This window comes from Hemicordylus capensis, chromosome 1, assembly GCF_027244095.1.
Source record: "Hemicordylus capensis ecotype Gifberg chromosome 1, rHemCap1.1.pri, whole genome shotgun sequence".
Classification (NCBI taxonomy): Eukaryota; Metazoa; Chordata; class Lepidosauria; order Squamata; family Cordylidae; genus Hemicordylus; species Hemicordylus capensis.
This window is the reverse complement of record NC_069657.1, coordinates 242,408,968-242,422,129: the sequence shown is the minus strand read 5'-3', so window position 1 is coordinate 242,422,129 and position 13,162 is coordinate 242,408,968. Positions and strand designations below refer to the sequence as shown.

Below are 13,162 nucleotides of genomic sequence, written 5' to 3'. Positions count from 1 at the left end.
TTTGAAAAGAAAAATGTAGTGTGTATCAGTACGATATAAAGCATTATCCATTTATACAGGAATAGAAGAAAAGAAGCAAGCATTACTGGCTAACCGGAACAGACTGGATAGCCAAATTGAACGTCTAAAAGATTTGCAAGAAGTAGTACTGCCTACCCCAGAAGACACAGCTAGTACATCTCACTGTGTGGCTGAATCACCCGCCTCCACTTTGTACGATTCCTCATGTCCGGTTCTTGCATAAACAAGACTTTAAGATGCAGGCATAGTTGTCTTGCTTATTTTTTTACACCTCATGTTTGTGATAACTAGTGAAGAGCTATTATAACTGAGATACTTTTGTTTTAACCAAGACAGTTTTAGCTTTGTTTAAGGTCAAATAAATACAATCATATAAGGAAGGGTATAAGCTATCATGTGAGAAAAAAGATCCATGGGATTCTGGCCCTATAGGGTAAGCCAGCAGCCATCCCCAGACTTTTTCTATTTACACAAGGATGAAATAAAAGCAACTTAGCACATGCTTTGACAACATCATTTGACTGAGGCATGTTTTCCTTTGAGAAGTCCTTTATCATGGATGGGCCTAGATGTTCTTCAGATACTCATCTCGTGAAGGACCTGCTCAGGAGCCTCCCATTTTAAATTTTTTTATTTATAAATACAAAAAAATTCAGAGTATTACACATTGCCTAATCCCAATACCTAATCACAATCTTTATAATATGAATTTAAGCACAACAATTTTAAAAAATGGAATAAGCTTATTAAACCAAAAAAAGGAAAGGAAAAGTTATATGACATACATAATTTTAAATTAAAATATACTTTTCATTGCAACCAATCTCATCATAAAATTACTCCAAACAACAAATGGTTGTACTTGAATCAAAAGGGACCATTTTTGAACAAGTCTGTCTTCCCAGTGCCCTCCCTCTTATACAATCAATTTTATCATACTGGATCTTATATATCATTTAATTTTCCAAAGAGGTCAAACCCTGCACTTTCTACTTGCCATTTTACAAATTGGATTTTACTGTGTATAAATGTTTAAATAGTTGTAACCATGCTTATGTTTACAGAGAAGCCAGAATGGAGTGATCCTCCTACAAAAAGAGAATCAGCGACAAATGTAGATCTGTGTGTGTTATACTCAAAATTGTTTGAGCACTGAATTGCTTAGTTACAGAATTGTAAAATGGGTTTAATAAAACATTTTTGTAAGATGGCATAGTGATTTACCAACTTCAAGAATTGGTCTACAAGAGAGTCAAACTGAACAAGGCAACAAAAAAAAAGGGGGCAAAAACTTTATCTTGCACACATCCCACTTGAGCAGGCAGATACGCTTCTGGGTTTGGTCACAAGTGAACAGTACTGATCAGAGCAGTGTCGAGGTTAATTGGCAAGGTAACACACAGAAAATCAAGCCCAAAGCCCCAATAACCACTTTCAAAGCTAACAGTATCAGCCAACTAAAAGTGACAGTTATAGGAATGTAATCCTGGAGCAGGCGAGTAGGGAATAGGGCCAACAAGCTTCAGTAAGGATTTTTAGTACCTGCATGAAGTGGAAGAGAAGAAAAAAATTCCACATGCTTTTTAAAGGCGGTGTTTTTTAATAGATGGCATTAGTAACACCAGGGTTCGATTCATCTTTGTAATTAGGCATACCTTTTATCCTGCAGTGTTTGTATTTGAGTTTTAAGTAACTACGAGTACAAAATATTCCATTATATGCAGACCACATTTCAATTAGGTGTGTGTGGAACTGGTGAGGATTCCCCTTTAAAGCCAAAGGGGTGGGGGAGTCCTTAAACAGGCTTCTAAAAATGAGCCCCTGGTGGCGCAGTGGTAAAACTACCGCCCTGTAACCAGAAGGTTACAAGTTCGATCCTGACCAGGGGCTCAAGGTTGACTCAGCCTTCCAAGGTCGGTAAAATGAGTACCCAGAATGTTGGGGGCAATATGCTAAAAATCATTGTAAACCGCTTAGAGAGCTCCGGCTATAGAGCGGTATATAAATGTAAGTGCTATTGCTATTGCTAAGTGCTAAAAAGCCTTACTGGTCTGGCAGTGGCTCTACCACCCCTCCTGGAAGGCCCTGGGCACTCCCCAGCAACTCTCCCGCAGGCCTGGCCAGTCAATGCTGGAACCACACCCTGGGGAGCACCCAGGGCCTTCCAGGTGTGGTGGGACGGCCACTGCCAGACTGGTAAGGCTCTTTAAAAGCCTTTAAAGGGGAATCCTCACCCGATTCTCCTTTATAACCACAGTCCCCAGTTCGTGCACACTCCTAATTTCATTTTTTGCTGTCATCTCCCCTTCAGAGATGCAGTATTGGCTTAATGGCATGCTCAGCAAGGACTCTGGCTACATGCCTACAGAATGAGCTTCTCTTTTTCTCTCTTCATCAGGCCCTGGCTTTGTTACAGTTAGCAGCAAAGAACAGAAAAACCAATCTTGGACGTTCCTGTAAGAACTGCAATATGTAAAATAGTCTAATCATTCCAAAACGACTGCACTGAAAATTGCTATGCGAGTTGTATGGTATTTTTTAACAGATAACTTTCTGAAAAAATAGTATGACAAAAATGAGTACTAATAAATTTTAAATGAATACTAATAAGTTTTTAAAATCACAGAAGGGTCATAGCATGCTCTTCATTGCTTGATTTGGAGCTTCTCTAAAAGTACAGCTACAGTCAGTACCGGACTGACCACAACGATTCAAATCACCATCCAGCCATGAATGTCACTGGGCCAATCACTCACCGGCTAATCTACATAGGGTTGCTGGGAAGATAAAATAAGCTCCCTGAGCTTGGGGAGGAATGGGAAGAAGGATGGACAACAAATATGATCATTATGTTCTGCTGGTGTATTTTTGGGAGGGTTTTGTTGTGGGTTTTTTTGGCATAAAAGGCCGTTCTGACAAGACGAAAGTGTAGAAAATCTGTGGCTGCAAGCTACCAATGGAGGTATTGGATTCAGTAAGCCTTATCACTGTTTTAAGGACTAGTTGAACCAATCAGAGAAGTATGTTTGCCATTTCCCATTGTGTAGAGAGAGCCTGCTCCAAATGCTTTAACTGCATTTCTCCCTGAAACCCACAACATCAACAGAAGTTAGTTAAGTGGCACCACTGTTCTGTACCAGGAAAATCTTGCATTAGTAGCTTGTAGCTTAAAAGCCAGATCTGGATACAAGGACCAACTGAAAAGCACACAAAATTGCTGAATTCTTACCATACTCGCCACCCCATCAGTGGTCCCTCTAATTTTTCTCATCTGTGTGCGGAATGAGTTTTGTTCTGGGCAGCAGTATCAAGGCAGTGTGTGTGCACATGTGCATTCAGAGTGGGGCCTTCCTGATTCAACCTGAGCGGGATCTAAAATGAACTGAGTGGACATCAAAACCTGTGAGTGCGGCACACATGTGCATACCTTAGAGGGAACACTGCACCCCATCCATCTTTTGCGGGAAGATGATAGCCAGAACCAACTGATCACACAGCTATCCCCTACAACCCCAACTGAGAAATAGTCCTTTCTACATATCACCATCTTTGAGAGAGAAATTTGGTGTATCATTTTGTAATGGAGAAGAAATAATTTGCTAGAGAGAGAGAATTCATATCATTTCAATGCTTTCCCCTCAGACATCTGCTTCTTTTATTTAAGCCCCCACAACAAGGCAATGCTCCCCATATCATATAATGTGACTTTATATATGTGAAAAGTGGTTTTGAAGCAACAAATTCCAATTAGGGTAGAATACACTGTAACAAAACTAGTTCAAGTCTGTTTGTAGTTACATAGTTCACAGACATACATTATTCCCCAGACTGATGGGCATCCTTTCCCACTGACCTTTCAAAAGTCCCTCCACATATATGCAAATAGAACTGGAAATGAGTATAGTTGTATTTTTACAAGGCAAAGGAGTTTCATTCTTCTCTCAAAATTCCTTAAGGTGAAAGATCTTAATACCAATCTTAAACACCTCTGAAGCAAGCAAGTCAAGAGATCATGCCTCACTGGATAAACCTGACTTCTGGCACCAAAAGATCCATATTTCTTGCTACCAAATAATCCTCTCCTCTCCCAAGTTCAAAACAGCAGAGTGTCCAGCTGTCTAGCCAAATCCATGTTGCTCTTCAATGCTTGATTTGGAGCTTCTCTAGAAGTACAGCTACAGGACAAGTTTTTATAAGGCATGCATTTTACCTCCGTGGACAAACATGAGTGAGAGAAATGCATGAAAATCACAGCAGCTATGGCTGCACCCTTGAAGCTGGAGAGCTACATTCAGTTCTTAAAGGCTCCATATTTACTGGCTTTAGCAATGAATTCTTTTAGCAGAGAACCATCCATTTGCCAAAAGGCTGCAGTCTGGGTGGCTTCCGTCAAGTGATTGACACAAAACTTAAAGCAGAATTCTTCTAAATCCTAGACACAAGACAAAAAGCCTTTTTGTTAGCTTCAGTTATATTCAAGAAAAGGTTTAAAACCAGACATGAACGTTTTTACACCACTGTTGAAATGAAGTTAATTCAGGTAACTATTAGGACAAACTCTTCGTTTCCAAGCAAGTGTACTGCACCTCTGTTCTAGCCAAACACCAACACATGTTGGAACCTTTTCCAACTGAAAAGTCATAAAAACTTCCTTCACATGTATGTATGTGTGTGAAGGAGTAGATTTAGAAGCATTGTGTAACGGTTTGCTTTGTGACACAAAGTGATGGTTCTTTTGCCATTTCCCATTGTATAGAGCCAAACTGCCTGTCCTCTGATCTAATGGTATATCAGTATTTACTATCACTTTAAGCTTATAATTTTTAGATCCTCTTTTAATTATGCATGGCTAAGAATGAGTTATACATTTAACATATTAAACAGTAAATAAAGTTACAAACTAGTATAAGTGCTTTTTATTCCAAGTTACTGTGAGAAAAATACAACCAATAATGTCTAATCATGACACTGATCTGCAAGTCAGAATTCTGTAGGAAAACTATGCCACAGTGCAGAGATCAAACACGTGCGCCCCGCTATAAAATCCACATAGTATGTCAGATGGTGTTTGATGGCTCCCCACAAAAGTTGTCTAATATAATATGGCTATATTAAAATTCTCAAAAAAGCAAAGTTGAAAATACAATCCAAAACATTTCAAAGTGGTAATGAAACCTGGGATACAATAAGACATCACTGAAGTGATATATATTAAAAACAGCCAATAAGCCAGCACAATGCTTAAAAGAAGTTTGTATTTTTAAAAACATGGTCGGTATTTATGGCCTGCCTGCTTATGGATGTTTTATAAAGCCCATTTTAAACAGTAGTTCTTCAGGGTGAACAAGCCATGATAAGCCATTCATGGAGCGGTTTGCCAAGCAGTTAGATTGATTGTGGAGACCATCCAAAAAGGGTTTCTGAAGAAAAATGCCCCACCCTAGTGGTGAGTTGTGCCAATTTGTTTAAAATATTTATATCCTGCCCTTGTGGTGCAATACTATTCAGGGTAGCTCACAATCACAGAATAAACACAGTATAAAGTTTAACACAGGACAGTAACACACATACTAAGCAATACAAAATTAATAGAAAATCGACTAACAGACTCAAAGCTGGATTGTAAACAATCAAGAATTCATCAGATGCAAGCTGCAGTAAAAGACATTAAGAAGCTTTAAACAAATGACGTAGAATTTTAAAAAAAAACCCGAAGAAGCACAGTGAAGCTCCTCTAAGGCCACAAACGAGAAGGCCCTGTCTCTAGTCCCTGCTAACTGAATCTCAGTCAATGGTGGGGCCATGAACAGGGCCCAAGATGAACAGAAGACCCTGGCAGATTCTTATGGATGAATATGGTCTAACAGGTAGGGCTTTAAAGATCAAAACCAGCACTTTCTAAATCTAGCCCATAGGCCGACTGGAAACCAGTTAAGGTAGAAAGAACTCAAGAAGTAACTAGATCTCACGAACATCCTTGCAGCAGCATTCTGGACCAGTTGATGCTTCCAAACTATCTTCAAGGGCACCCCATGTAAAGCACATTGCAGTAATCCCAGCAGGATGCACCAATGCATGAGTGACTGAAGTAAGACCAGACATTTCCAAATAGGGTTGCAGCTGGTGTACCACACTGCACCGCCAGCGCTTCCAAGGGCAGCATCTGGTCCAGGAATGACCCCAAGCTGCAAACTTTGCCTTTCAGAGGAAGTGTGACCTCATCCAGATTTACTTCACCACCTGGATGATAGGTTTTACCAACCCATAGGACATCTATCTTGTCTAGATTAAGCATGCTTGTTCATCAGCTTCAAGCCATCCACTGCCTGCCTAGTATCTGCCAACTTAAATGACAGATAGAGCTGGGTACCATCAGCATACTGACGACAGCACAGCCCATACCCACTAATGACTTCTCCCAGTCAAAGGTACTGGGAGAATATAATCATGTATATATTAAACAGTATGGCAGGAGGAGAATAGAACCCTGTGGCACCCCATAGGCCAATGGCGAAGGGGTATCTCCAGCACCACCTTCTGAGTACAACCTTCCAGATAAGACCAGAGCCACTGTATCATGGTGCCCCCCCACCAGCAAGTCCAAGCCCAGGGAGGCAGCCAAGGAGGATACCATGGGTCAATTGTACTGAAAGCCTCTGAGAGGTCCAGGAGAATTAACAAGGTCACATTCCCCCATCTATCTCCTGGTGTAGGTCATCCACCAGGGTGACCAAGGCAGTTTATGTCCCATACCCAGGTGGGAAAAGATCCAAGCAATCAGTTTCATCCAGGAGCGCCTGGAGCTGGGGTGTCGGCATACACTCGAACACCCTGTCAAAAAAACTGGAGTTTTGAAACCAGCCCAAATTTTTTAGAATGACAAGGTTCAAAAGGCGGCTTTTCTAGGTGGTGTGCAATTGCTCCCTTCAGCAAGAGGACACCCTCCCCCCCGCCCTGATTCAGAGAGACATTTATCGCATTCCGTCACCCACAGCCCCAGTCCCTCCCTGGCCTCCTTCACTAAGCACGAAGGGCAAAGAGAGCACATGCGTGCCAGTCCCAGACTTCCAAGCAGCCTGTCCACCTTCTCAGACAACACAATCTGAAAAATATTCAGTCTAGCAGAACCTGACAATGCATTAACAACATTCAGATTTGGTTCGGAAAAGGCGAGCATCCAAAACAGCATGGATACGAGCAATTTTATCCACAACATATAATGTAATTTTGTGGATATAATCCATTCCAAGGGAAAGGGGGACGACAAAGAGAGGAGTTGGCCCCTCCAGCCAAATCCAGCAATAATGGTCAGTTGAGCAGATGATCTCAGATTCTCATCCCCTCCACTGATAAATTGTTATCAAGTGCAAAATACAATGTGTCATGCAAGTTCGTCACAGTGAACTGACAAGGGTTCAGTTCGATGGTCTTCAGTGCTCTCCCCAAGGAGCCCCGGCGGGGGGGTGGGGGTGGGGGGAGAGCTATGCTGGAATATACTGAGCAGATGAAATGGTAGTGGAGAAGTAGGATTTCTTCCACTGCCATCATTGCCACCGTGTAGGCCCTAATATGGGCTCTACTCTGTGTTCAGTAATTTACTGAGTTCTTTGCCAATGACTAAAGCCATCTGCCAGTCTGCTTCATTGTCCACAACTCTCCTATATACCAGGGGGCCACTTGGCCTCAGCAGATCAATCGCCAAGCCTACCTTCTCATACCAGAGGAAGATCAGGGCATCAACAGAATTTCTCATTCTTTTGGCAGGAAAGTCACCCAGGGACATCAGGAATCCATTAGGAGCCATAAGCCTCCGGGGCAGACCATCTTAACTGGTCCCCCACCCTTAAAGGGGTGTACTAGGTCCACCCTCCATCCAGTCTTCACCAGATCATCTGTCCATCACAATGGTATTAAAGCATCCTGGTGAATCCAGGGAGCACCACTGTCTATTGATGGCCCAAAGATAAAACCGAGTGTATAGCCATCAACATGTGTGGAACCAGATATACCTGAAACGCTCATCATACAAGCTGAACACCACAAAGTGGCCTTGGCATGGACATTAAAGAGCCCCAAGTCTAGCAGCCTGGGGGTCTTCAAATCCACCTCCACCTCAAGCAGGTCAGGCAGGGAGACGTGGACAACAGCATGGATGGTACACCAGTAGAATCCTAACTTTGTCTCACAATCTCACCACCACATGCAAACACTCAAAATGATCAGAATGGCAGACAGTGCATCTGGTGACGGGGAGGGTCTCTTGATGGACCATGGCAACTCCACCTCCTCACTCACTCTGCTCAGCTGTTGCACCTGGAAACCTGGTGGACACAATTTAGAGAAATTTGTGTCACTTCTCCTGGATGGGCATAGTTTCTGCATTTATAGACTTGGAGGTCAATGCCACAAGGTTCAGGCCAAGTAGGCTGCTGAGATTGCTACTGGGGTCTCCTTGGATGGAAGGAAGACTGAAAGCCAGCTCACCTTCCCCTCACCTGGTATTTCCTCCTGCCACATTGCCCTCTGCCAAAGACAACCTCAACTGGAAGGGCCTCCTCCAACTAGCTTATGAAAATAGCTGTCAAGTGGAATTTAAAAAGGCCTCCTTACAGCCATCACACATACACAAGGCAGATGCAACACAGACCCAGGAGAATAGAAAAGGTGCTTCTAGATTTGCCCCTCTCAAGGAGGAATGCTTTCCAAGCAACATGGGTGAACAAGCACTTTGTGAAAAGTTTAACAATAGAAGACTACACACAAAAGCATTGGAGAGAGGGGGGGAAATAAAAGTACAGATTTTTTTCAGGATCACTTCAATTTAAGCTGCTACCCTAGTCAAGGCTCATCAGTACCAGATAAAAACTCACCTTCTCGATTACTTGGTGTCTTTGGAGGTGTTGCAAACATATTAAAGGGTTTTTATTATTTGGATAAGCCAATTGATTTAGAACCAATTCGGGAGAAGTTTATGAATAAGCATACTTATTAAGTTTACTCTTAGTTAAATTTTCTTCAGTTTCAGTCCTTTATTTTACATCCTGATATAGTTAAGCAGGCTAATAGGAATTTGACTATGTTTGAAGAATTAATAATTAAGGCTTCAGAAGTTTCTAAGGGATTTATTTCTAGATTATATGAGATTCTAATAATGCAAACATTAATTGGCCTTAAGTTGGCCTGGGAAAATGACCTATAACAAACTATTAGCAACTCACAATGGGATGGAATACTGGAATGGAAGCAGGTGTTTTCTACCTCTTCCCGAATTAGAGAGAATTTTGTTAAGCTCTTTCACAGGTGGTATTTGACCCCTTCTAGATTATCTCACATTAATAAGAGTTTGTCCCCACTGTGCTGGAATGGCTGTGGAAACAGGAGAACATACTTCCATCTATGGTGGTCTTGTCCCAATATTTTCTGCTTTTGGACAGAGGTATTTTTAGAAATGGGTAAAATTACACAACAGAGGTTAGATACGAGACCAGAGTTGGCTCTATTAAATGTATTTTCGGGAGCTAATTTGGCATTATTATCTAAGGATCTTATAGTTTTCATGTTAATTGCGGCTAGATTATCCATTGCACAATACTGGAAGCATAAAACCATGTCTCGGACATCTTGGTATCAGTCTATGTGGCATATTGCCATATCTGAAAAACTGACCCATATTATTCGTCTTCGAGTGGGTCAAGCTAATTCTAATGATTTTTTCATAATATGGTCAGATTTTATTCTGTTCACAAATCAAGATAATTTTAGTCATTCTCCTCCATCTAATTATTTACATATCTGGAAGGATGGTTAATGAATGCCATTATATCAGTTTCACTATTCATGTTTATGTATTGACTTATTAATAAATTTATTTAAGTTTTTTTTAAAAAAAAATCAGTACCAGATAAAACTCCAAGACTTGTGAAAAAACACTTTAAATAATGAGGAATATTTAGGGCTGAGTGTATGACAATGGAAGTGCAGACAACCCACAACATTTTTACATTTATATCCTGCTCTTCCTCCGTGGAACCCAGAGCGGTGTACATGGCTATGTTCATCCTCACAACCACCCTGTCTGGTAGGATAGGCTGAGAGATATGTGACTGGCCCAGAGTCACGCAGTTAGATTCATGGCTGAATGGGGATTAGAACTTAGGTCCCCTTGGTCCTAGTCCAGCACTATAACCACTGCACCACACTAATATGAGGGTGGCAACAGCATTTATACCTTCTCAATAATCTAAGCTTTTATTTTAAAGATGTAAATAGGGTTCTATCCCTTACAGTTGTGATCTGTTTGAAAATCTATGGACAGCACCTGTCCATAGTCTCAGAAGCCAGTGAAGCTGTCTAAATAAGACTCCTCGCACATTGTTGTGCGAGGACAACAATGCATTGTATTTGAGGACTTTTATATGAATTAGGCAAGAAGAGTAATACATTGCAAATTACAAGAGGAGCTATTTAATTTTCACTTTAATAATTCATTTATTTTATTACATTTATATCCCATTCTTCCTCCAAGAAGCCGAGGACCATATACTTGTTTATGTTTACCCTCATAACCACCTGATAAGGATCCTTTAAAAGAAATACTTTGCCAAACCATAATTGCACTTTTGGCTTTACAGTTCAAGCACATTGACAAGTCACTTTCATGTCTGAAAACACAGGCTACTGGGAGATTTAATACATATATAATCAGTTTCAGGACAGGCACGAACTGCTTCAGGAGTCCATATCTACCTCAGTTTCTTCAAGCTGTTTGCAGGCACTCAAGTGACTTCTGCAAGTGCTTCCATGTATCTAATTGGCAACATCAAGCAACACTTAGGCAATGGAGATCAGTAAGAATCCATTGCAATCCTATGCATATTTACTTGGGTGTAAGTCCCAATGGACACAATGCGACTTAATTCTGAAGGTACATGCATAGGATCACACCTGAGATGGTTGAAGTTGGCATTTGGAGGAGTACACGAGAAACCACCCATGCAATTGTAGATAATCAAGAGTGATCTGCTCTCAAGATGGAGACTGCAGCAAAAGATCCAGTTAAGGATCTATGTGGACTCACTGCATCTGGGAGGTGAGTTTCCAGAGGCCAGCAACTTATTAGACAGAGCAAATGGGTGGCGATTACACACTGTGGATGCCCCCCTCTACCAATTTGGATGTCCTGGTGCTATTTTATTAAGTATAGTTCTGATCAGTTTCTGAACACTAGTGCCCAGTAAACTAGTTAAATTGCTTGTGGTATTTAAATACGAGTGGGTATTCTGTCTAGTCGGTAATTTTTTGATTAAAATGACAAGATAGAAGGTATAGCCATAAGGAACGGAAAACATAAAAAACAGCCCAAGATATGGAATCCATAGCTTACAAAAGATCCCATGAGACCTGCTTTTCTTAAAGAGACCAAATGCACAATGTTCTTATACTACTAGCCACAGAGAAAAGCCTGAAAATATGTTTCTTCTAAAGACCTGGAAACCAAAGAGTGTGCAGGCTTTAGTGGTCAGAAGTAGCTGATACTGCACAGTAACTCCTGCCTTACTTCTAGTTCCCCACTTCACCCCACCTGGGAACCAACCATCTTTCCCCACTACTGACAGACTCAAAAAGCCTAACATGTCCTACAAAATGCAGAACATTATGCATTTCAAACTACAGAAATTTTTAGTAGAGATTTCCAGACAATTCTCCTCTTTTGCTCTAATATGCAAGTCAAGCTCACACTTAACATTCATGCATTGCCTAGTCTAACCTACCTAAGACAGACTCCTTTCTGTGCCCGATAAACACTTTAGTTACACTGTGAACGTCAAATTTCTAAGTTTTAAAATAGTTTTAAAAACTTCCCACAGTTAATAGTTTAAAAAACTTCCCACAAAAGCATCCCACAGTTACTACTCTGTACTGTCCCAGTTATACAGATTCCGTCTCTCTGGCGTAAGTAGTAGTAACTCTGTGGGATGGTTTCAGTATGTGGAACTGCTGCTTGTCCCATGCCTGTTTTGAACCAAATTTCAGGCACCTGATTGAGGAAACCAATCAAAATTTCAGAAAGTCTTATCTAGCCTACGTTTTCCTTCCTGCTCTGGAGAAGGATAGATTTCAGTGCATCTGAGGTTGTTTTTTTAAGGAAGATAGCTGCTTTTCAACTAGAAGCAGCCTAATCAAATGCTACTTAATAGAAAGATGAGATGTTGATTGTATCCTTGAAGTTTGCAGTTGACATTTGGATTAGTGTTGTGCTAGTGCAGTGAGAGATCTTTCATTCACTTAAGAAGTTTGTAGGACTACATGCATTTGTGGGGCTCCATGATGCTGTGCAGCTGTAGCGCACATAAGATCATGCAATGTGTCTACATCTTCCACTACTGCAAGAACTAGCCTGGAACAGGCATTCCTTTCCTTATGCAATATCACAGCACTATGTGTCCTTGTGTTAGCACAACAGTATTATAATGTGGCACTAGTCTGGGTGAAAGGCCAGTGAATTCTGAAATTAACATTTGTATTAAGTATGCAATTAGCTCAAAGGTGCTTTTGAATTCCAGCCTGCCTTGATTTGAGCCCAGATTACGTGAGCTCATACACTGTAACAATACAAATTTGCGCTGTATCCAAGTGCAAATTAAGACAGCCAAGACAGTGTGGACAGAACTCTGACTGCAATCGGGAATTTTTAAAAATGTAATTCTGCTTTGGTAACCAGGCAACACATTCACACTACTTAATTTAACCTAAAAGCTTTGGATTATAAAAAGTTATTAACAGGCTTTTAAGAACCTCCATGTTTCATTCTCAATTTGTAGTCTGCCCTTTCAATTTTTTAATGCAGCTTGCCCCAAGTCAGTCTCGTAAAGCAAGAGGTTCAGGTATCAGTCCCTCTTTTCCATCCTGCCTCTCCCATTGCATCCATATTATGGCAACCCCATCTTCTTCTGCTTATCTCTTCCTTGCCCATTCTCCAAGAAGTCTTTTCATGCAGAATCAATATTTTAAAGTAAGCCAAGAGTTGGAATCATTTCCCCTTTGTTGAGAAAAACTTGAGATAAAAGCAATGTCCATAAAATTTAAGTAAAATAGCATTTAGTGTTTGAGGCCCTCTTAAAAGGAAAAGCAAAGGATGAGA

At 40.9% G+C, this 13,162-nt stretch overlaps 2 protein-coding genes across 4 annotated transcripts in view; one reads left to right on the top strand and one right to left on the bottom strand.

Annotated features, from left to right (window-relative positions):
• PHF11 (PHD finger protein 11) overlaps window positions 1-264 on the top strand; it is a 67,553-nt gene extending 67,289 nt beyond the window's left edge. For both annotated transcript variants that reach the window (XM_053283861.1, XM_053283860.1), the window contains one exon: window positions 60-264. In XM_053283861.1, coding sequence (XP_053139836.1) covers window positions 60-244 — 185 coding nt within the window. In that variant the 3' untranslated portion in view covers window positions 245-264. The remainder of the gene's footprint in view (window positions 1-59) is intronic.
• Window positions 265-634: 370 nt separating this feature from the next.
• Window positions 635-13,162, bottom strand: part of RCBTB1 (RCC1 and BTB domain containing protein 1) — a 49,724-nt gene continuing 37,196 nt past the window's right edge. For both annotated transcript variants that reach the window (XM_053283848.1, XM_053283846.1), the window contains exon 12: window positions 635-4,453. In XM_053283848.1, coding sequence (XP_053139823.1) covers window positions 4,313-4,453 — 141 coding nt within the window. In that variant the 3' untranslated portion in view covers window positions 635-4,312. The remainder of the gene's footprint in view (window positions 4,454-13,162) is intronic.